Source organism: Drosophila sulfurigaster, chromosome 3 (assembly GCF_023558435.1).
Source record: "Drosophila sulfurigaster albostrigata strain 15112-1811.04 chromosome 3, ASM2355843v2, whole genome shotgun sequence".
Lineage (NCBI taxonomy): Eukaryota > Metazoa > Arthropoda > Insecta > Diptera > Drosophilidae > Drosophila > Drosophila sulfurigaster.
Window position 1 is genome coordinate 9,737,705 of NC_084883.1, and position 25,301 is coordinate 9,763,005.

Sequence of the window (25,301 nt, forward strand, 5' to 3'; positions counted from 1 at the left end):
AGTTTATGTTGTTTTCATGGTGCTGGTTAAATTTTCCAGTCCTTTGATATATACCTTGTATATAGGGAATGAAGCGGGTATGCTTCAGTTTACTTCAATGAGGAAATATATCATTTTTTTGAATTGTAAAAATATGTGAAAATTAATTAATATTTGTCATTATTATTATTATTTCTCTTTTTCGATATACTTTGTACTTAAAAAAATAATTTTCAATGTTATATATTTTTCTCAATATACTTTTTACTTTAAAAAATATTTTTCATTATTATTATATTTCTTTTTCAAAATACTTAAAATAATATTTTTCATTATTTTTCTTCTTTGATATACTTTTTACTTCAAAGAATATTTTTCTTGAATATTTTTATTATTACTTATTTTTTTTTTGTTTTCTAATTTTTTTCCTTAACTTTTTACTTTAAAGAGTTAATTACTTTTTATTGTAACTGTATCTAACTAAGTTTATTAATGGTGTGATTATTTAATATTTCGAAAATAATAATTTCAAGGTTTTCTTCTTAAATTAACAAAATTAAATATTACTATTTTTCTATGTATTGTTTTCTTAATAAACGAATTAAAAAAAAACTGGTTTAGAATTCTTGAGACTATTACAAATTCTCTAGAGAAACGCAAATTATTGCACAAAATACATTCAGTTGGCTATATATATATCCCAGGGTATCTATTAGTCGTTCAATCAGTTCTAATCAATCATTCAATTAAGTGAGAGAGAACCTTGGCGCACATCCATCCGGAACACGATCGATTCAAATTTGCTTTAATTGAATTCGGTTTTTCTTTTTGCTGCAAATCGAATCGCAACTCTTTAAAGATGAGCATAAATAATTCAATCGCTTTTCGCACTTTCCGAATGGAAATTTGCGCACGTCATGCGAGTAAAGAGCACCCCCCAACCCCCTCCCCGCCCTTCCTCAGTTTTGGGGGTTGGTTTGTTTGGCTTGGCGCCAAAATCGCGTTTGAATCGCGTTGCTTTTACTGGGTTAAATTTAATTAATTTGTCTCGCGTTGCCTTGCTCTCCGACCCCCCTTTTTAGCCATTGGCCGTCGCGTCGTTGATTTTCAATGTTTGATTATTTATTCATTTTGCATTTCTCTGAATAGGCACTGGTTGCATGGTGGGAGGGAGGGGGTAAAGAAGGGAGGTGCAATTCCCCCCTCTGTGAAGCATTCACCGCACTGCAGCATTTTGCAATTTTATTGCATTTATTTATTTATTATTTCGTGCGCATTTTTTTATTTTTTGTTTTTGTGTGCGTGTGTTTTGTGTTTGTGTTTGTTTTATTTGTGTGTGTGCTTCTCTGAAATTTACACAATTCCAATTAATGGCATTTAATTATTTATCCGGCATTTTGCACATTGTATTCGCCCAGTTTTCCAGCGGCAGCTGTGAATTTTGCATTTTTATGGCATGTTGCAAAATTTGCGCTTTGAATATAAATTTCAACCGACACAGGGAAAGGAATATTGGGGTAATGGTAATCGTAGTCTGATAACAAATTTACATTTAACTACATGATTTGTTGTTGGCCAAAAAGAGCAGACACATTGAGATTAACTCCACAGACATTTAACAACAACATCAGCAGCATCCCAACTGTCCCCAAGGGTGGAAAATTGCTGTCAAATCGCATATAATTATCAGACAAATATTGTAAAGCTATTGGCAGGCACTTGCTTCTCAAAGGAAATCACGTTTATTAAGCTGTCACAAATCGAAATATACTAAAATTCGTAGCGATAAAATCAATAAATGGACTTGGAATACTGTTTAATAAAAACAAGTAAGTTGAGGTTGCTCCAGTGTGAGATATCCGCTATCCTTTTAGAATAAAACCATAATCTACAATTATTCCAAATTAATATACCGAAAAATACCAAATGACACATTTGGTATATTGACATAGTACTCTTTTCAAAATATACCATAGACTACAAAATATACCAGATTGTCAGCGGAAGCAGCTAAACTCCGATTTCAGATGTTACCATACAAAAGTTTTTCTCTACAATTTTTATCCGATCGCAACTAAATTTTCAGGAATCATAAATACAGCAGTTATTATTGGGTAGACTAAAAATCGCGATTCTAGTTTTTCTTGCACTTGTTATTTTCGACTTTCGGGTCGCAATGGGCGTGGCAATAATTTGAAACAAACTTGACCTACTTACAAAAATAACAAATGCTGTCCAACAAAATTTTCAATTTATCTTTTAAAGTCTTTGAGATCTACGTATTCATACGGACGGACGGACAGACAGACAGACGGACATAGGCTAGATCATCTCGGGTGTTGACGGAAATGCCTCCTTCTGCCTGTTACATATGTACATTTCCTTCTACCTTATGGATAGCGGTTATAAATATAAATTCGATTGGTTTGATATTAGTCAATTAAAAAAATTAATTAAGTTAAATATAAGCCTAAAATATACCAACAGTATGTGATTTGTTCATTATACATCTATAACTAAACACTAATTTCACAGTCATCAGACAAATCACCAATCTGTATAAAAAATGTAATGTAACTTTCCAGTTACAAAAAATTGTAAACCACATATTGTTTTCCATTCGCCCCTCCATTGTTAGAATTAACTATGAGTTTTATTCAAATTTATGCAAGTTTTTTATTTTTACAAATATTTGCATCTGTTTGAGTAAAAAAAACAAATTTTTAATTTAATTGCATATGAACGGAAAAATGTTGTATATTCCTAAAGTTGCGTTTATTAAAAAAAAAGGAATTAGTTTAAAAAATCCAATTATAGAAAATACTCAATAGCTTTTTCCTGTTTCTATTTGATTTTTTTTTTCAAATTTGCCAATGAATCACAAATTAAATGTGCACGAACGGCGGACTAAAAATAAATCTAATTCCAAATAGAAAATCACAATTTTTTTCTATATCGCTGCGTGGCATGCTGAAACCTTATCAATGGGCGTGGCGCCGAAGTGGGGGCCAAAAATACATTTTTTTTGGTATAAATGAAACACACACACACATATATGTACTCAATTAAAAAAGAAGGAATAAAGAAACAGAAAAAATGACAAATAATCGCGGAAAGCTATTAAATTTTAATCAGAAACACAAGCGACCCTGCGGTCAAAATTCCCACCAGAATCGCAGTCATGCGGCGCGAATGATAATCTCTCTATCTCTCTCTCTCTGGCATTCGCTGTGTCTATCTCTGTCTCTCTTGGCCGGCATCAACTTTTGTTTGACTTTGGCTCCTCTCCAGACTCTCCGAATGTCGAATGCTGACTCTGACTGTGCTCCAACGACAACGACGTCGACCCCACTGATTAATCGTCTGTGGATTGCCGTTTCACCCGGGGTCAGTTTTTGCGGCGCCAACCATCCCCAAGCCAAGCATCATCATCATCAACATCATCATCATCGTCAACACAATTTACATACATCCCCTTCATCATCATCATCATCACGAATGCGGCTACAAATTGTTTATTTTGATTCGTGTGACGCGAAAATTCAGCTCGTAAATTTGCTTTCACAAATGTTTTTATTTGCCTTTATATTTCCCACTCATTTCTCCCTCATTTTCACACCAAACCACGTTTATTGATATTGCAAAATTCGTGATTTCGCATGCACATAGTATTATTTTAGAGAATGTTTTCCCAACAACAACAAAAAAAAGGGGCATATCACATATTTCAACATCAAAATTATGGAGGCAACCTCGCAGCTTCCCTTTTTGAGGTTTGTGGTCAATTATGAACAATTTCAAATGTTGCACTGCTGCAAGTGCTCAGATGCAGTATTAACTACTTAGTCATAATACCAATATATATAGCCTTATATTTTAAATACTGCAAACTTAAACAGGGAAAATAAACAGAAAATGCAGCGAATTCATTAAAATTTGTTAAAGCTATATTGTTGCGAAAAATTGTGTAAAAATGTAAATAAGCAATTTAGATCACACGAAATATTTGTCGAAGAATGTGTTTCTCACATTTTTTATCTTTTAATTTAATAATTGGATTTAGTTTAAAAATATTTCTGTATTTTGGCAAACATTTTAGAATAATATAGAATTTGCGAGAATTGATGTAAAATTAAATTTGATCACTAAAGAATATGGTAACTGATAATATTTGTATTATTACTATAATTATTTTGCCACTTTTGCCATTTAAAACCAAATTGAAAACCCTTTATGACATGAATTCAATTACTTTATACATTTTTATGTTCGTTTTAAGCTATCTTGTTGTTCTGCGAGAAATGATGTTACATTTCTTATAATCATCAGTAATCAGATTTACATTCTGACAATATTGGAATATTTATAATAGTTATTATTATTTGTATAATAATTATTTTGCTACTTTATAGATAGTTATCATAGTAATTGTTGGTGTCATTCTAAACAAAATTTAAAACTCTATGAAAAAGGAATTAAAAGAGCTGGCTTTATACCTTTTTGATGTTCTTTTTACACAATAATATGAAATTTAATATAAACGAGACTTTGCTACGAGACTTTGTTAATGTTAAAATGCAGACCATAGGACATTTGATAAACCAAAACAATATAGAATGCAAAAAATAAAAGATATAATTCCGACTCGCATTCTATATTGCAGGCTTTGCTTCTAAAGTCTTAAAACATTGGAAAGATAGTATAAAAAAATTCTATGAAGATGAATAAAACACTAATACTAATAAGACACTTTCAGTTCTGGCCGCTAAACGAAATGTAGGTGTAAGATTTTAATACTTTAGACACCCCATTATAAGTTTTTATCTACTCGCCTCCAAAGATTCTTCTTGTACTTTACGATATTTGATTTATTTTGATATTACAGTGTGTTGGAGTTTTAAATACCCTGAAAGCCACCGAAAAAAGGAATATGGCAGATAGATATATATAGTACTTGCGGTCAAAAAAAAAGTTCACCTAATATGTTACCCAATTTTAGGGGGAAGTCCCAAATATGCACTGCTTGCAGCTACACACTGACTTAACAAGCAGTGCAAACGAATGAAAACATATGAAGAAAACTCACCTGATGCGCATTCCACTGTTGCATGAGATCATCATGACAGGGCAAGCAGGCTTGGATCATGCCACGCGGATCCTTTGGACGCGAACGCGGCGGACGCGGATGCTGTTCGTTGAAGAGCGGAAAGTAGGCGACAGCTTGGCCAAGACGCGACTCCTTCGGCTTGACGGTGCTCAGCTCGACGAGGCTGCCGCGACGCTGCTCATCGCCGCAGACGTAACACACCTCGGTGATGGAGTTCTTGTCGGGCATGGACAAGTCGAGTATACCGACCTCCGTCGACGATGACGAGGGCGTGGCTACAGGCGTGGGCGTGGCCACGGGCGTTGAGTTGGCAGTGGACGAATTGCGCAGATCCAAAACGGTGGCATTATCATCCTCCAGACTGGGCGGTTGTGTGCTCAAGGGCAGCGCATTGCCACCGGGAGGCAGAGCACTATACGGATTACCCTTGTAATGAGCTGGCGAGGATTCACCAGCTGCCACCTGCTGCAGCATGTGATAGGCAGCGGTCTGTTGCTGCAGCTGTTGATACTGCGCCGGCTGATAAAGCGCCGTTGACTGTGGCTGCTGCACTTGCGACTGGGATTGAGCTGGCTGAGGTGCAGCTGCTGGATAGCTGTGTTGGTTCAACTTGAACTTGTGCTGGGCAAAGCTGGAACTGGAACTGGGCGCCAGACGAGCAGGCGGCTCGCTGGGCGGACGTGACAACGGTGATGGTAACTGCATGTCCCGTGACTGGGGACGACTCAGGTATTTGTGATTGCTGTGTCCCGGCTGGCTGTGACTGTTGGGCGTGGCAGCATTGCGCGGATAATAGTCGGGCGAGGCATTCCTTGAGGTACTCTGGTGATGCTGTTGCTGCTGCTGCGGTGTTCCTGAGGCGTAGTGTCTGCTTAGGGCATAGGAATCCATGGGCGGAGCAGCGGCAGCATTGTGCAACTCTGCCAAACCGTTCTGACTCAAGTGCTCCGCACTTAGTCCTAGCATCTGGGCCGCATACTCGCTCTGGGTGGCCACATCGGCACCAATGTATCCCTTGCCATCCACCCGCTTCATGTGATAGATGCGCTGCAGCAGCGGCTTCTTCTGCCGCTCATACGCTTCCCATTGCTCGTGCAGCGAGCGAAAGCACAGCATGCAGGCCATCACATACAGCTGATGGGGCGCCACAGCGGGCACTCCGTGCGGTGGCTCGTGCCGCTCCAGAAACGGAAAGTACGGCTCAGCGGGTCGCTCGGCATTCGCACGCACGCGCAGCGCCTCATAGCTGCCATAGCCACCGCAGACAAAGCAAACGGAGGGCGCAATCATATGCTCGGGCGGTGCCGAAGCACGTCCAGCGGCGGACTTCATCGGAGGCGCCGCGTAGTACGGATGCCCATGCGGATGGTAGCCACCCAGTGGCGATGGCATCAGCTCGGCGCCAGCGCCCACCATTGACGACATCTGCGGCACTGGAGATGGCGTTGAAGTGGGCTCCGATTGCAGGGGCACGCTGCCGCCACGGAGCTCATTTTTAATGTACGCTTTCGCCTTTTCCATAATATTCAGCTAAAAAGAGTAAACGAAAACACAAGGTTTAATGATTTTTGACAAAAAGAAACACGAATAAAATGTTAAATTAGAAATATTCACTGTCTCACTACCCACGACCCATTAATTTTAAAATATACCAAATTAATATACCGCAGAAATACTAAAAATATACCAAAGACATAATTTGATATATTATATTATTACATTTAAAATATGTCATCAAGTGCAAAATATATCAGATTGTCGAAGCAAATAAGACCAATTGCATTGTAGGAAATTTTCCTTACACAAATATATTTCTTAAAGAACTTCTACAATTTTTATCTGAAATCATTTTTCAGGAATCATAAATATTATATATATTGTTGCATGCCACTCTGGCTTTAAAATGACGCTTCTTCCTCGATTTTTGTTCATTTGCAGAGAAGGAAATGGGCATGGGCATTTAAATATCGTCTCGGCTGTTGACCCTGATCAAGAATATGTATTTTTTTATAGAGTCGGAAATTCATCCTTCTGCCTGTTATATACACATCATGCAGGTACAAAGTTATAATACCTTTCTACCCTATGGTTAGTAGATCTAAAAATTACCCTTTTAAATTAGTAATTTTCACATGCACAAAAAGAATCTCGATTAACAAACTCTCCACTTTACATAGCACCAAAAATGCTCACTTAGCGGCATAGTTTAGTAACAAAAAAAATAGAAGAAATTAAATTATCAGAATATATAGAAATGTATCAAAAATTCTGTTTCTTAAATTGACAATCCTTTATTTAACCGCTTATTTTTACAGTTCCAATTGTGGCCGCTAAGCGAGATATTGATGTAAAAGTTTAACTCTCTAGAGCCCCATTTAAAATTGATTGTTTCATGTATTGTTATTGTACTGTAATTATTATAGAAGAAAGAAAGGTTAGCTGTTACTTCAGCTAACCTTGTTTCGTTTAGCCGCCTATATTTTCAATCACAGTTGTGGCCGCTAAGCGAGATATGTTGTAAGAGTCTAACTATCCAGTCCCCAGTACCACCCCTTTGGACCTCTAATTTCTGGTTTATTCGATCTAAAAATTTGTATTTTGTATTTTATTTTTTATACAAGGTAAAGTACTGAAATTTAATATTCGTAGATCTGTTATTACAACTTTAAAAATTGAAAAGCAATGAAAAACAGCTGAAAAACGGAATACGTCATAAAGTGTAGATTCCAGGAATTAAAAGGAAGTATTGCAAGTACTCTTAAATTAACAAAAAAAAATTATAGGCGTACATTTTAGTAATATTATACTGTACCCTGCCTTAACAGGAAATTATAATAAGCTGTCTATAAATTGTCTGGGTGAGTATTATGAATCGATTACCTTAAAGTGCATTTACGAAGTCAAAAATGAAATAGAAGGCGCCGCCTAAAGCTTAGTTGAAGTATGTTACTACGACAAACAATTAATACAGCAGCACACAAACAAGCAATTGAACGATTCTAAAATATATAAAATACATAGTAAGGATGATACGCATACACGCAGACAGCTTTGCACCCAAGTATAAGAGTGGCAAATGGTCGTGGGACAAAAACACGGATGCACTGCACTTTCAGCCACACAACGATTTGGAGGATGCCAACGACAGATTCATTGAGACAAATGGATATCAATTTCTACGCATGATCAATCAGGAGGAAGAAGTTATCTTTCGCCAGGTTTTCACGCGCTCCAAGCTCACCTACGACACTGATATGGTGGTGATCAACGATGTGCGCGATCTTGTGCTGTTTATGATGCCCAAAGAGTTTTTGAGCATGAAATTTCTAGAATTCATGCACAAACCATCTGTGCACCGTCTGCTGCATGCTTTGATCATTTACTTTGAATACTTTTTGCGATTGGTGGAATTTATGCTAATCCGTCGCGATGAACTCGCTGGTAATATGGCGCAAGTTCAAAGTGAGCAGACGAATGAAATGAAGCGCATCTTTTCCATCTATTTGAGCCAGTATCGGATGCTGGTGGCCCGAAACTATAGCGTTATCATTATGGGTGAGGGCGACATGTCCAAGTATTATCATACCAAACCGATCGTCAACATATCATCGAAGATCAGGGACAAATACTTTCACGAACAGTTTTTGGCCGTTGCTATTCAAATAGTTTGGATCTCAATGCATCGTCGAGCGTATTTTGTGATTGAAATGGAAATGAATCGACTCTTTCGCTCCGAACACTTTTTGGCAAACAATCCCAACTACCTGAAGTTCACGCCATCGGAGCGCAGTTTAATCTATGGCCGAAACAACAAGATGGTCAACTATCGTGCCCAGTGCTCGCCAATGATACAGGAACTCAACAACGTAGCCGACGAAGATTTGCCTATTTTATGGATTGGTGAACGAAAATATCGCGGCACCGATCATCGCATCCATGAGCTGGAATTGGAGTATATTGTGCCAGGGCCACAGTTGCGTATGATTGATATTTCGCATGGTATTCTCGGTCATCCGAAGTCTTTGTACAACACCATTTTGCAATTGGATTGGCCCCAAGTGCGCTACAGCAATTTCTCAAAGATGCACGATCCGTATTACCTGGTGAGGCAGCCAAATTTGCGCATTCCCAACATCGATGAGATGCACGTGCGTCGCATGTCCAAGGATTACGAGCATTTCTACAAGATATTTCGCATCTATGAACCATTCAGTAGTGAATTGATTGTCAAGTGGAGCGAACGGGACAAGATCATAAAGGACTTTGCCAGTGGCGGAGCTCATCACGATATCTTCATGCGTTGCGAGAAGCAGCTGATTCAACAGGAGGATCGATATGTTCCGCAAGTTATTGCCGATTATTATAATCTACTTTACAAATTCCGCAAGAAATCGCACATCTTTTTGGGCGATGCAACGCAGACGAAAAGCAAACGCATTAGGCTTAAGGGTCGGGATCGCTTTTTCCATTTGTAGATCTATCAATATTTTTATCACAGACTTACTATACTTGTTTGTATCTCTTGTAGCAAAAGACAAATGATCAAACAAATTTAATCAAAATTGAAGGAAAAATAAATAGAAATAATAAAAAACTCAAAAATTGAATCAAAGCCCAGTGTCAATTAATTAATTCAGCTTGTCAATATCGGTTACTATCGAAATTGGAATTGCGATAACGATTCCAAGTATAACTCTAGTAAATGTAAGGGATATTTAATTAAAAAAGTAAATTTCATTGAACCTTCCTATAGCAGACACCTCTTTTAAGAACAGATTTTTCTGTATCGCACATTTTAAAGTATTTTTCCATACATATTATGGTCGGACTCCCTTTATTTAGCGCACGCTTGTCGGAAAATATCTTTGTAAAAAGTTTTGGTTTTAATCAGATAAAAATTGTAGTTATTTAAGAAAAACTTTTGAATGGCAAATAACGCCTACTGCTTTGACAAACAATATGGTATATTTTCATCTCTATGGTATATTCCAAATGTAGTACTTAAGCTATTTACTAAATATGACATTTGGTATATTGTTTGTATTCTGTGTTATATTATTTACAAAATATGACATTTGGTATATTTTAGTATTCGGTATATTTTAGTATTCTATGGTATATTATTTGGTATATATTTAGAATATTACCGTACTGTTTTGTTTTTTTTCCAAAATGGGTAGCAAGTAACTCCAAGTCGAGCACACTTGTTAATCTTTGGCGTAACGCGACAAAACTAAACTATATGTGCCTAATGAAGATACAAAATACTTATGCAATTACAGCACTCTTTTCTGAGTGTCCGACCAATAGAGTGTTCACTGTACTTCTCAAAATGATTTCGCCTTGGTATCAATGTTCTCATAAATGAGTTGACTCATGTTTTTGGGGGATCTGAGACACGCCTTTTAAAATTAGTGACTTTCGCTTTTAATTTCATAAATCTCAAGCGAATCCGTGTCAGATTTATTGGCAGATTGCGGCACTGCTGAAATGCTAAATGAGAACAACACACAATTGTTTAGCATATGATGGCGGTTTACTTTGCGTATACTTGATATGATCGCACAAATTAGCGTTATTTAGATCTGGTTCCCAGCCGGATCAAATGTAATAAACAAAACGGAATTTACAGAAGAACACATATGAGAATTCACATCTATATTTGTCCGGTATAATCTGGATTTTTTTTGGACAAGTGCAAAGACTCGGCGAATTCGACACTAACAAGATTTGCGTGACTTGACAATCACTTTGACAGCCCCGATTCGAAGTCTGAGTCTCTGATATTGATAGCTTTGCTTGGTCTGCTGATTCTCTGGGCTTTCCTTTGCACACTTTTGAGCAAATGTCGTCGATGTGTCGTTATCACATACGTCATGCATAAGAATATAAATACGCGAATGCAAAAAATGCGCAAAACGAAAAACGGAATTAACGAGAATAACATCGAGCATCGCGCCAGGCCCCAGAATGATGAAGCAACGACCGACGAATGGTCAAATCCCATTTAAAATGCAAAAAAAAAAAAAGAAATACTAAATAAAAATGAAATAAAGCTTCTAGCATCTATGGCAAAGATCACGATCGCAGATCATCGCAATATATGTGGGTTATCAGCACTCTGATGAAATAGGTTATCGTTGGCGGCAATCGTTCGATTAATGAGCAACAAATTTTATTTTTAAGCTCGTTGCGTCGTCGACTGCGGAAAATGGCAAAGCAAAGAGAGCATCGACTATATTACAATAATTTGTGAAAAGTTTCTATTTCAGTTTGCTTCCGCTAATCTAAAGATCAAGGCTGCCAATGGCTACAAAAAAAAAAGAGTAGTACGCAGCGTATTAAAAAAGATTTAAAATTGGGATTTACGTTTTAGAAATTCATTTTAGTTGTAGTATGTTTAGTGATGTCATCAATTTGAGTCAATTTTAAATAAATGGTTTAAAATAGAAGTGCAAGCAGTGCATACAGCTACTCAAGAACGAACTGCTTGGATTTATATGAATTGTGGAAGAAGCAGTTCATTTATGAAGCAGTTCATTTTTCATTAAAAAATTATCGATTACTGATTATTATTAATTCAAAATATCGTTTTTTTAAATGACGTTCATATTCTCAATTTTCACATTCACACATTCTTAAAAAATATTTTATTTTATTAAATATAAGGTATTCAAATAATATAGAAAAATTATTTCAGTTTCATAGATATCACTACTTTAAATTTAAAAAATTTGAAATGCACATTTTTGTTAAAGCCACGCTTTAAAATTGACTAAAACAGACGCTCAGTATTTTATGTTTGCTTGTGATTATTTACTTGCAGCAGGTAAATGAATTTATGTATTGTAATTGAAAATGGGAAAATTATATTTCATGCCCCAACAGTAACGCACAATCATGCAACGCAACAACGGCATAATGAAAAGCAAAACAAAAATAAAAGTAAAACCAACAATATTGCAACAGAGCTAATTACGTTGCATTATTTATTTATTTATTTTTGCTGTAGAAATTAAATTTCCAACAATTGTAAAATTTGTAAACGAACAACTTTTTTACCCCCAACGCCATAAAGTTTATGCAAACAAAAGCAGCAAAAATAACCTGAATAAAGCAGCCCCCAGCTCTCATGCCCCCCCCATTCCTTGGTCCTCACTTCGCTGCCACTCCACAGCCAACTCAACTACCTTTATAGCTACCCCCTTGACCCCCCCTCTACCATCATGTACACAATCGTCGACTCGTCGCCCATCATCAATGTGCTGCAAGCTGACCATGTTTCAATTATATTTTTTTTTATTTTTCTTTTATCGACTTTTTAGAATTCTCTGCGCAACGCCAAGTTTTAGCCGGGGGAGGGAGGAGGGAGACAAGGTCCAAGGGATGGGTTATGTTAAAGAAACCCTTGGCGAGTTTGCTCTGAACGTTTTATACTCTATGACAAAAAAAAAGGAATAAAGAAGCAGCTACTCTAGAAACAATAACTGAAGAGGGGGTGTAGAAAAGTGTTTGATTTAGAGGTAGGAAATATTTATCTATCTTATCTCAAAGTTATTACTTATTACACTTACACTTATATACTTGTTATAACATCCAAATTGATATGTATTATAGTACCTTTTATTCCTAAGTAAATTAAATAAGTTAATATACATTTTCATAAAATTTTGTTGCCAAGGAGCCAAAATCTGTATAGAAATGCATTTGTATCTAAATTATAATTCATTTTTATCATGATCTTTACTTGGAATTCAAAAAAATACAGCGTATTATTTATTATTATATCCAAATTGATATTTCTTACAATAGTAACTTTTATTCCTATGTGAATTAAATAAGTTAATATTATATTATATATAGTTTCATAAAATGTTGTTGCCAAAGAGCCAAATTCTGTATAAAAATGCATCTGTATCTGATATTATAAATCATATTTAATACAATCTTTACTCGAAATTCGAAAATTACAGCGTATTCGCTAGTCGCTAATGCCTGTAACAATTATTCCACTTGTTTTCTTTTTGTTTTTGCCTACTTTTTGCTTGTGCAACCTTTTAAGAGTTGTTGTTTGTTGTTGTCCTTGTTGTTGCTGCTGCTGTTGTTGCTGTTGTTGTTGTTCACTGTTGTTGATGTGGCATGCGTCGCAGAAGGGTGCTTATGCACTGCACTTCAACTTGTTGTTGGTGTAACGTGTCCTGCTGCTCGCTCCTGCAGTTGTTTTTAAAACTTTTGCTGCACTGAAACATTTTTATGGCTCTCGTGTCCTTGTTGCACACCCAACGTGCCTGCCTCTGGCTGGGGCGTGGCTCACACACATGCATACACACACACACAATGAAAGGAATGAAGTGAAAACAAGTGAAATAGAAAACGCGGCTGCTTAAAGCGTCGCTTTCCAACTTTAAGATACGCGCATAACAATCGCCGGTTCTCAATGGTTCTTCCTCTTCTTTCTTTCTTTATTGTTTTTGCAGTTATTATTGTTGTTGTTCTTGACATTGTTTTTGTTATTCTTGGAACTAGTTTTTGGCAGCAGCAGCAGCAGCAAGGAAGTTCCTTCAGCTTCACAACAACAACCAAGAAGTATCTAAAAGTTGTAGGACGACTAAAAAAGAAGAAAAAAAAATACAAAGACAAAAAAATAAAAGTTTCGTTGTTGAAAACTTTTAGCGCTTTTGGGAATTTGTTTCCTTGCTCCTCCTTTTTGCGACTGCCTCCTCCCCCTCTCCACTGTTTCTCTCTGCCCTTTCTCTATGGCCGTAAAGTGAGTAACATTTTGCCGTCTTCATTGTTCGTTTTTTGTGCCAGTTCTTTGTGACTTTTCTTAAATGGAAAACTAAACGAAGTGCCAGAAATAAAAGTTCAAGTTGCCAGAACAGAAATTTAATAAATCTCTTTTACAATTTAATGCTGTTCTAGGAAATTGGATCTTGATGCTCTTTATTTTCTAATACAATTTCTGATACGTTTTCTACATTTGCTAGAAAAAGCATTTATATGCATATTTTATGATTATGATTCTCTTTATGGAATTTGATTCCATAAATACAAATTATATTGTGAATAATATTCTTGGATATTTATTTATTTATGTATTTACCTATTATTATTTTATTTTTATAAAGTATTTATATATAGATTTTCTATACAAAAATATTATTTAACTATTATAAAATGACTATTATTTTTGCATGTATATTTCCGACAACTTTTGTAAAGAAAGAAGGAAATAAGTTGTTCGTATAAATTTTTTTGTTTATTATGCATTTTGTTTTTTGTTTTATTAATTGTAATTTAAAATATAGTTTGCAATCGGTTAAATTCAATTGTGAATAATTTTCTTAGATATATCTATTTTATTTTTTTAAAATTGGTTTTATTTTTATAAAATATTTTTTTTCTATATATAAAATTATTTAAAAATTCGAATTAACTATTATAAAATGAGTATTATTTTTGTATGTATATTTCTGACAACTTACTCATATTAAATTGTGCAATGAAAGAAATAAGTTTTCTATTTTTTTCCAAAAAATGGAAACTGAAAATGCAAATCAAATTTTATGATTTCACGATTTAATTAATATTTGTTTTTTAAAATATAGTTGTTAGTCGATATAATAGATTTACTATTTGATTGAAATATTTAGATTATTGAAATGTCCAACTTTGGTGTATTACATTTGCAATTTATTAAATAAATATTATTTGTTTACACATTTTTCTATAAAAATAAGCGGAGTTTCAAAATTAAACTGTTACCAGAGTAACTTAAATTCGAGTCTATTCCAAACATTCGCATTCGTAGTTGTTTCGTTTTGCAATTTGTTATTGCGTTCGTCGTTTGAATAACTGAATTGAATTTCAGAATTTGCATTGGCTAACACAAATAACTGAAACTGCAGATAAATCCTGCTCATAACAACAGCAACAACTACAACAAAGATAACAACAACAACAACGATGGCGGATGGCGGCAACAGCAACAGGGACAACAAAAACAAAAACTGCCATCCGGGGGCATAAAATGGAATTTATTAAATAGCATTCCACGCAATAAACTTGGCCGAAGAATTAAAAACAAAACACAAAAAAAAAACGCTTGCAAAAATAACAGCAAAAAAAAAAAGCGAATCAGGACAAGCAAAGAGCAGAGCAGCAACGGAGGAGGAACAGAGGAGGAAACGTGCAACGTGCGGCAAAAACAAAAACTCGTGCATGCAATTTTATGGCAGGACGTTCGATGTTGGCTATAAGCACGCATCCCCGTCGCCAAAAAAAAAAAAAGCGAAAACAAAAAAATCCAACGTATTCCCTCTGCCCTCTTCGCTCTACTTTATATGAGAAAAGCAAAATAAATGAATAAAATGTTCTGCAGAGCCAAAAATAAAGCAAGCGACACAACGTCGACTACTAAATGCCCTAACAAATAAGAAACATTGACAACATTCCCTGCTGTGCAATACTCCTCATCGCCTCATCTGCTCCATCCAAAAAAAGAGTATAGGAAAAAAGAAGTCGCAAAGAGCGCATCACATTTTTTCCATTAACGACTGTCGCAACTGGACCTCACTCCCCCCTTCGATTACCCTACCCATCGAACAGTTGGACAACAACAGTTGGGTAGCTAAATTGAAGCACTATAGAAAGAGAGGGAGAGAGAGAGAGCGCCAGGCTCTCGGCTCCCAGGCAGTCTCAGAGCAAAACCCAATGCTGTCAATGCTTTCATGCCGGGTGAATTAATAACCGTTGTCGCTTTTTAAAGTTCAACCGAAGCGACCACAAACGGAAAGGAAGAGGAGATCGAAAAGGAAACGCAAGACAAGGGTACAAAGAGAGAGAGAAGGAAGAGCGAGAGAGATGAATTGACATTTAATTATTGTGTAAATCATAATTTTGTTTTGTTTCCTTCTTGTCTCTTGTCCGCAGCAAGCAACACAGACCGCTTTAAATACCCGTTTTAACGGTCCTCACATTCATTTCATCACTTTAATAATAAATTGATGAACTGACCGAGACTTGATTTCAATTTAATCCCCATAATGACGTTAATGATAACGACAAATGTTAACAGCTTTGATAATGAGAAAGAAGTTCAGCGACTTCCGATATCTATCAGTTGTTAAAGTCTATAAATTTAACAATAAATTATAACTCATAATAGTTAAGCGTGTGCATATTAAAAAAAGCCTATTTGAAGTTGAGTTAAAATGATTTCCATAATTAATAGACCAAATAGGAAATGAATAAGTTAAAAATAGAAAAAAACGCAAAGTTTTATTAATAATTTAAATACATAATGGAAATTCCCTGATAATAAATTGATTAAACCTTGGCTGCCACTATTAGGGAGTTTTCTCGCAAATCAAATCAATATCCATATCGCAAATTCATTGATGATGAAAAATAATATCGTAATCAAATTAAACAGTCCGTGAGCTGTGTACAGTGGTGTCCATAATTGAGTGTCTAGCGCGCTTGAATAAAGATGAATGGAAGTTTGCCATAAAGCAGTGTCGATTTTGATTAGTGAGCTGATGTGAAAGCACTCTGCACTTAGTCAGCAGTTCAATGATGTCGAAATTTCAGTGCCAAATTTTGATTGAAAGCCAAAATTAGCCTAATTAAAAGTGAAGTGTAGTAGCTGTATTTTGATAACAGAATGCGGTCAAGCATAACGAAATTATGTTTTAAATTCACTTCAATTAAATAGTATTCAATTCTGATTACAAATACTGACACACCTAAATTGCATACAATTTTATTATTTTGAATGTATGAATTCTTCAAAGTATTAAAATCAAATTATGTTGAGTGCGCTTTGCCCATATTTAATGAAAATGAAAATTATGCAAATCTGGGGCTTGCGAATGAAATTTGTACAAATTCCATTCAATTTTCTAGCTTAAATTCGGTCTTAAGTACGCCACAAAGTTTCTCAGTTATTTGCATTACCAAATTGCATTTATAATCCAAATTGATTGAATCTAGCCAACAGTTGATGCAATTTAAATCGTCTCTTGCACAGACATCTTATGAAAGATTGCAAGTGTAGCAGTATTAAAGTAAAAATAGATTATCAATTAGTTGTCTCATGTTTTTGCATAATAATATCATTAAAACTAATTGTAGAGCTATTAAAAAATATTGTATGCTGTATCGTGATTGATACTCAATTCTCTTGTTAAGTAAAAAAGGAAAATTCAAAGAACTTTGAATGACAAGTTAAATGAACTTTAATTAATTGAATTTACAATTTGTTGCCCGCTTAATGTCTACTGTGAACCGCTTTAAACCGATTGATTGATTAAGGTTCGATTGATTTTCACACATACATAAGTATACTGATACTGACCTCTCTGTGCAGTTGAATAATCCCGATCCAGATCGCGATCCAGAACCAAATGAATCGCTGCTGCTACACACACATGCAAGCGGGCATGCATACATGTGATGTGCATATATGTGTGTGTTGACTCAAAAAATCAAAGTCACGCGTCTTCTCGGAGCAGTGAAACGAGAGCGCACGAAATAACAACAACACCAACGACGATACGAAAAAAGCTCGACACGAAACGCATTTAAGAAGATGCGCGCGAAGTGATTAAAAGTGGAGCCTTCACGCGGTTAAAGAGAGGAGGAGAGGGAGACTTAAGCGCAAGACGCGGAGAGGCGAAGACGGCGCCGCCAGCAACAACAACGACGACGACGGTTACGGCAACGAGTGACGTCAAAGAGCGGCTTAAATTCACATAAACACATTAGGCGTCTGAGTGAGCAAGAAAGAGAAAATGAGAGAGAACGTGGGGCAGAGGAGAGGCACTTGGCTTGTTTGGCTTTTAGGGCTTTCTTTTGATTTGCTTGCTTCGATGATTTCTTCTTTCTTGTTATTTCGTTTAATTTTAGCTTTAAAAGCTTAAGAGCACAAATGGAATATCGAATTAATGCGAGACTGCGTGTGCTTGTTAAGTATTTTCGTATTTTCAGCTGTTTCTTTCGATGTTGTAGCTGCTGCTGCTGTTGTTGTTGTTGTGATTGTAGTTGCTGCTGTTCTTGTTGTTATTGCTTTTGCAGTTGTTGTTTTTGCAGTTGTCTAGTTGAGCTTTTGAAATTAGAACAATTTGATATTGCTGTTGTTTTTTTATTTATTTATTGTTGAGGCTGCAGTTGTATTTTAGTTATTGTTGTTGACTTTCAGTATTATTATTGCTGTTGTCATGCTGCTGTTGCTGTTGTTGTTGTTGTTTTCGGTTTATTTCGCATTGCGAATATACAATTGAAACATTTTTTAGGAATTTATTGTAAACATCCACAGAATTGAGAGCAACGCGTCGCTTCATGGTCATTGCGGTGGTCTCTGCACACGCACACACACTCACTCACGTACTATAACACATACAGAGACGCGTTCACACTCGAGCACGATCAAAGTAAATGCAAAGCCCCCACAGCCCCACGTCGTCAGTCTCTGAGGCCGCCGCCGTTGCTGTGGCTGCCACCAGCTGCTTGCAATAATAGTCACAAACTGCGACCGCGTGCGAATTGCACCAAACTTCAAATTGGTGTTTAACTAAACGCGAAGGACGTCACCACTGCGCCAGCAGAGCAGCAACGCTGTGCGGAGCGGAGCAGAGGAGACAAGTCAGCAGTGCTTATTCAATTGTTTGCATTTGCCTTGCTTTGCTTGCATTCCACATCGCTTGTTGCTTTGTTGCTGTTGCTGCCTGCCTTTTCGAATTTAGGCCGCAAAACACTCCCGATTATTGTAGCGGACGCGAATGCGGTATAAACAATATTTTTTACAATTTCTATTAACCAGCTACTGATTATTTAATATGATATTTATTCCACTGTTTCGGCGCAGACGGCGAATATTTACATTTTAGATTTACACGCCGAACTACTGCACAGCGTGACCGCAACACGATTTGTCAAATTTCCTTATTTACAACGCAAAATATACCAAAACGTTAAACTCCCATAGGTAAGTGTCTGGTTGCAGTTTTTAGCATTTGTAAATTGGGAATGAAAACTAGTTAAAGTCTACTATATAAAAATTAAAATACTCCAGTTAAGTTAAAGCCAGTTGGCAACAACAATTATAAATATACTAAAAATGGTCACACTGCAAAAGCCTTTAATTATCGATGACACAATCGACACGGGTATAAATTTACGCAACCCAAAACACATCGTTACAAATTTCATATATAAGCTTTGATAAGATTGCATTATTGATTCATTCAAAAATAAAGCTTTGTTGGCTATTTATTTACTTTTGAGTTAAGTGTCTACTGAAGCATAAATTTAATATTTTAATAATATTTTTAAATATATTTTGATTAGTGGAATACCATTAATGCTAATTTTGACTCAAACAAATCGAACACTTTTTCTTATTGGAATAACATTATTTAATTTTCCTTACGATTTAAGGCAGCAAATTACAAAAATACTTACTAATTACAAATAAGAAAAATAGTTTTTATTTTCTTTCTATAAAAACAAAACGAACTAATGATCAATTTATGTTAACTCTGGAATTCTTTAAATGAACAAAGAAATATCGTATTTTTAAGTCCAAAATTAAAAATAATATGCTGAAAAATTTATACTCAACTATTGGAAATACATAAGCGCATTTCGCAAAATTTTAAACGTGCCGGTAATATTAAGTGTGCACACACTATATTTAGAACGAAAAATTATTTGTGGTGGTTGAGCGATATGCGCAAATCGATAAGCTTAACATTAACATTAACATAGGCGGGAAAAAGATTAATTCAAAATAATCAACAATTGCGTGTATGAACATATTTTAATTTAATACAATGTCAAAGTATTATTCAGTAAACCAATTTATAACGTGTTTTCAGGTTGCCTTTCCAATTTAAAAACACAATGTAGTTCAACAACGTTCAAAAGATAATTGGAAACATCAAGAAAGCCATCATTTGATTTCAACCATATAGTGGAGCAGTTGAAATTCGATTTCATCCTTTTGTTGTACCCCCATAAACAGGGAATCCCAACGAGGAACATCTTTAATGTTGTGCACCCTTCGCTGAAAACCTTCGCTTCCAAGACATCAAAAATTACTATGATAGATTGATATTAATGATTACGAGATGATCTCATGAGTGGATTTGGGAATTATGAATTTCTATTTAATATATATTTTATTAACAATTTTTCTTTTGTGATATTCAAAGAAACCAGCATAAAGTTGTATAAAAAGTACGATAAAGAATACGTTTGAAGAAAAAGAAGATATTTGAGAAAGGAAAGTAAAAGCTTGAGGAAAAAATTAAGATTGTTTAAAGTCAGTAGAGACTTTTATAGAAAAAATCGAAAGACTTTAAGAAGATTGTATCTTTAAAGAAAGAATCTTTGGATAGCCTAGAAAAAGTTGTAAGTTTAAAGTCCTTGGACTGATAGATAATCTAGAAAAGTTCGAAATTCTAGTTTGTGTAGAGCTATAAATTTGTGAAGAACACAGCTGTAAGAAGTTTGTAAATTGTACTTCTAGTTAACTAACATACATATATATATATATTCTATATTGTTTACAATAATATTCAACATTTATCATATATCTTAGTCTTTGAGACCAAGTCTAAAACAGCGCTTAACATTATTATTATGTTTTTGATGGATATAGACATCCAAAAGAATTTTAAAATTGTGTGTGTGGATTCAATAACAATTTGCAAATAGATTTTAATGAAAGTTTAAAAAGATTTTTGTCACTGAGCGAGGAGGTCGGGGGGAGGTAGGAGAAATGGGAGAAGAAATGAAAAAGAAATGTAAGAAATGAAATAAAACAAAAGAGAATAAATTCATTGATTGGTATAACATGTTAACATTTATTATTGACTACGTTTTTAATATCTGCTGCAGAGAAACGCATCTAAGCAGTTTTGCAGGTACTTAGTACTACTTGCTCCTTATACTTGCGATTATTATTGTACGCTTGTCCTAAATAAACTATGTACGAGAATATATATGTATGTATATATATTTCTGCATATAAGTATATATCGCTTTTATATGCATTTATGAGAATTGTTTTTTTGTTTTTGTTTTGTTTTTTTTAGAGACTGCGTTTAGGCCAAGTAGTGTTTAGTCGTAATAAATACTAAGAGTTAGGCATTATAATAAATACATCTCGTAAAAGTATAGATCTAGGCGTAAAATTCTAACTAGAAATTAGTAAGTAACAGACGTAAGTAGCCGCACTCTATTCACAAATATTTTCTTGTATATATATATTTATGCTCTTAAGTTAGTTATTATAAGTTAGTTAGTAAGATTTCTTTTTTTTTCTTGATTTTTGTTTTTTCGTTTAGGTGGTATTACTAAAACACTAAACAGGCTAGATTGTGAAGTCTCAGTTAGGGGGTTAAATAGCACTTTATAGTCGTAGTATAGTACATAGTATATATATATATATAGATAGATTTGCATCATGGGTTTTGTATATTCATAAAATACTTGAGTAAAGATACATGAGTATACGAGCTAAGTTGTTGTTGTTGTTGTTATTCTTCTTGCATATGTTTCATAATATATACTTTTCTTTTGGTTTTTTGGTTTGTTCCCTAGTAATGTTAATGTTATGGTCATATATAGCATATCATATTCAACAGCAACACGAGATCACGGCACATCAAACAATCGGCACGCACACCCATTCCATCAGCCGGAACAGCAGCGAGCACAGCCAATTCTAGGCGGCCTTTGGTGCCACACCAGGCGGCGTTGCTGCCACCGCTGCTGCTGCTGCGGCTGCCGCTGTTCCACCCACAACACCAACAGCTGCTGCTGCTGCCGCTGCCGCTGCTGATGATGTGGATGCTATGCCATCAATCTGATCCAGCTGTTCGTAGTGCTCCGCCGGCAATTGCAGTTGTTGTGAGTCCGCTGGATGGCCAACGATGCTGCAGCTGGTGGTGCTTGCAACGGTTTGGCTGGTGCGCAGTTCGGGTGGCAGATAGATTTTGACAACGCTGCTGATCTTGACGCGACAGTTCGGACAATTGCTGCATCTGCAAATGAAGTGAATGGAAAACTCATTAGTTTTAAAGCAAATAGAGGAAAGGATTCAATTCAAAACTCACCTTGCCGCACACTGTGCACAGGCAATGACGTGACAGCATGGATTGAACACTGTGTTGATCGCACGATCCATGCAGATCTTGCACTGCATGGCCTCGGAGATGCGCGTGTCCACGCAGCGCTCAATCGCCGCCTCACGCGCCTCCTTTTCGCGTATGGCCAAATCTATCTTGCCGGCCATGGAACCGCCACCGCCGCCGCCATTCAACATGAGCAATGCATCCGCATTGTGCTCGCCACCGATCATCACATCGAGGCCATCGCAGCCAGGCTCACAGCCAACTCCGCTGCCATCGTCATCATCGATCGCCGATGCCATGCCGGCCACAACGCCCCCGCGTTCGTGCAACTTGCGTCTGGCCTGATCGTGCACCTCGCGGCACGTATGCTGAATATCGAAGACGTAGCGTTTGCCCAGCTCCGTGTCCTCGTTGAACATGGAGGCGATGGTGCCCTTGAGATCACGTGTAAACTGATTGGTCACCACACAGCGCACTTTATCGCACACATAGAACGCATGACGCTCGGTGATCGAGCGATACAAACTGGCGGCAATTGGGTGCTTGGCCAGCTTGATCTCCAGCTCCTTGCGATCGTTGTGATCGTCCACATACTCCAGCTTAAAGATGCGTCGCAGCGACTTGGCCGCCGCAATGGCACTGAAGGGGATGCTGCAAGGAATAGATAGATATTTTAATAACAAATTCTATTTAAAAGGAAGTGCTTTTCACTTACCTCTCTTTTTCCTCCCCGCGTATGACGGTGATGCCATGGGCGCCCACTGCAATGTCGCAGCGTCCGGCGCTCTCGTTGGTGGTGACGCCACTGAACAGCTCCTCGCCATAGCCGCTCAGCTCTTGGATCTCTTGCAGCAACCAATACTTTGCCGACTTGGGGCTCATTGGCAGCTTGGCCAATTTGCTGTGTTCGACGGCAATCTGACGCAGAAAGTCCGCTGGTGGCTCGCTTGGCTCGCCATTTAGCTGGATCACATACTCCATGTAGATGCGCAACGGATTGCTGGACAAACGCTCGTCGAGACCCGAGTGACTGCTGCTGCTGTTGCTGGGACTGCTCGAACTGGAGGCGGATGCGGAAACTGATGTCGATGGCGATGCCTGCAAACTGTTGATGTTGTTGATGCTGATGTTATTGTTGTTGTTGTTGTTGTTGCTGATGCTGGTCGTTGGCGCCGAGAGTGTCACACATTCAATGTGCTCCACGGATTTCTGTTTCGATAGACGACGCTTCTTGAAGCTCAGCACATGCTCCTTCTCCTTCCGCTGCTGCTCCAGCTTGTGTTGCTGCTGTTGTTGCTGCTGCTGCTGCAACGCCTGCTGTTGCTGCCGCATCCGCATGGGGCACTCGGCACGCAGCGATTGCTCGTTGAATCGCAGTCCATCCGCCTGACACAGCAGCGCCGCCAGCTTGGCCGCATTGCTCCAATCGTGGGCACACAGGCGTCCGTCCAGCAGATCGCTGCGCGCCTGCATATAAAACAAATTGCGCGCACTCTGCTGTATAATTTTGTACACCGGAACCCAGAATTTGACGCGCAGCGCCAGCATCAATGGAATGCCACTGCTGCTGCTGTCGCTGTGCAAACGATTCCTCAGGTTGTACCATTGACGGAAGCGCGTATCTTTCTGGTTGTGTGTCCACGGCTCCAGGCCAAAGTATTCCATTTCACAAGTTAAGCCCAATGCTCTGCACACCTGCAGAAGGAAAGAAAAACATTTGTACATTTAGTTGGAGTTGCAATATTACACAGAATTTATTTATTGATTTTCGCATTAATAGCTGTAAATTTTGTTTGCAGTGACAATTTTTTAAATTTTGCGTTACTTTCGCCCTTATATTTAAAAGTTTATCGAAAGTTCTGATCAGTGTGACCGCGGCTCAGCCGTTAAAATATACCAACCCAAATAAATACTGCACGATCAAGTTTTTGGTACAGGGCTGCACTTCAGCATGGCAGGGCTGCAAAGCGATCCCTATACACAGAAAGCTAAGCATATTCAAATTTGATGTTCGTTTTAAAGGCTTTCGCTGCATTTGAATAGTAAATAATAATTTAACTGGAACTGTCGTATTTAAAGCATTGTTAATTCGCAATCGCATTGGGGGCTTATCGCAGCTAAGCCTGTCAACCAGTGTCATTGCCATACACTGCGAGTCGTGAGTTGCGAGTTGGGACTGGGACACGACAATGTCCTGTCAGTGGTGTTCTGTCTGTGGGTTTTCTCAAAATCCAACATCGTTGCTATGACAGCTGGCAACGACAACTTGCGTCTGTCAGCCACACACACACACACATGCGCACACATACATTCTTGCATTGTGTGTGTGAGTGTGTTGTGAAGGGGAGTGGGTGTTAATCGGAGTGTGTGTGTGTGAGAGTGGGCCTCGAATATTTGCTTATGCAACGAGCGTGTCATCATTGCGAATGGAACAAATTCAACTGTTTGCTGCACGTCAGCGATGTCAACAACAACGAGGCGCCCAAGGAATGCGTTTAACGGCAATGCTGGACTGGCAAAACACCCTGCCCTGCAGACTTACTCAGCCTGTTTGCTATGCGACAAAACAATCAGCTTTTGTCAGCGTATGAGATCATTCAGATTTTTATAATTTACAAATGTACATATGTGGTTGGAATTTCATTATAAGCAGCAATTGCTTATGACTGCATGCAAAATCGAAATACCCCAATTGGAGCAAACAATTTACGGGATATCACAATTGGAATAAAAGCAAATCAAGAACGACAACGACAACATAACCAACTGCAAATCAACATAGTCAAGCCGATGAGAGGACGACGATGCTGTCGGTTTGTTATAACTGCCAATCTCCCCCCCATCCCGTCTTCTTTCCACCCCCTTTCGGAGGGTTGCGTACTAGTTGCATTGCTTGACTTGGGTCAGCGAGACGACAACAGCAAAACGAATTGAAACGAAGCGGAGTGGAAATGAAAATGAAAATGAAATTTGCAAAGCGCACACAAAATTCCAAAATACCAAGCTACCAGAAAAAAAATAGGTTCTTTCTGGTGCTTGTGTTGCGTCAACACACGCGATGCCACCACCCAACT

At 37.3% G+C, this 25,301-nt stretch overlaps 3 protein-coding genes across 6 annotated transcripts in view; 1 reads left to right on the forward strand and 2 right to left on the reverse strand.

Annotated features, from left to right (window-relative positions):
- Window positions 1-19,060, reverse strand: part of LOC133844225 (uncharacterized) — a 93,095-nt gene extending 74,035 nt beyond the window's left edge. Inside the window, exons 1-2 of one of the 4 annotated variants that reach the window (XM_062278134.1) lie at window positions 17,445-19,035; window positions 5,066-6,616 (exon numbers count right to left, since the gene is read on the reverse strand). In XM_062278134.1, the coding sequence (XP_062134118.1) occupies window positions 5,066-6,607 (1,542 nt within the window). In that variant the 5' untranslated portion in view covers window positions 6,608-6,616; window positions 17,445-19,035. Of the gene's footprint in view, window positions 1-5,065; window positions 6,617-17,444 lie in introns of all 4 variants that reach the window. The other 3 variants (XM_062278131.1, XM_062278133.1, XM_062278137.1) reach the window with 3 other exon arrangements.
- Window positions 8,026-9,662, forward strand: LOC133844013 (uncharacterized). Its single transcript, XM_062277794.1, has one exon. The coding sequence runs from the start codon at window positions 8,113-8,115 to the stop codon at window positions 9,559-9,561; it is 1,449 nt and encodes a 482-aa protein (XP_062133778.1). The 5' UTR covers window positions 8,026-8,112; the 3' UTR covers window positions 9,562-9,662.
- A 1,875-nt stretch (window positions 19,061-20,935) lies between the features above and the next one.
- LOC133840808 (E3 ubiquitin-protein ligase MYLIP) overlaps window positions 20,936-25,301 on the reverse strand; it is a 31,719-nt gene continuing 27,353 nt past the window's right edge. The window contains exons 2-4 of the mRNA XM_062272887.1: window positions 22,943-23,922; window positions 22,210-22,878; window positions 20,936-22,137 (exon numbers count right to left, since the gene is read on the reverse strand). Coding sequence (XP_062128871.1) covers window positions 21,819-22,137; window positions 22,210-22,878; window positions 22,943-23,922 — 1,968 coding nt within the window. The 3' untranslated portion in view covers window positions 20,936-21,818. The remainder of the gene's footprint in view (window positions 22,138-22,209; window positions 22,879-22,942; window positions 23,923-25,301) is intronic.

Excerpts from the sequence above, each read along its gene's own strand:
- LOC133844013 (XM_062277794.1), top strand. The coding sequence starts at position 8,113 with ATGATACGCATACACGCAGACAGCTTTGCACCCAAGTATAAGAGTGGC.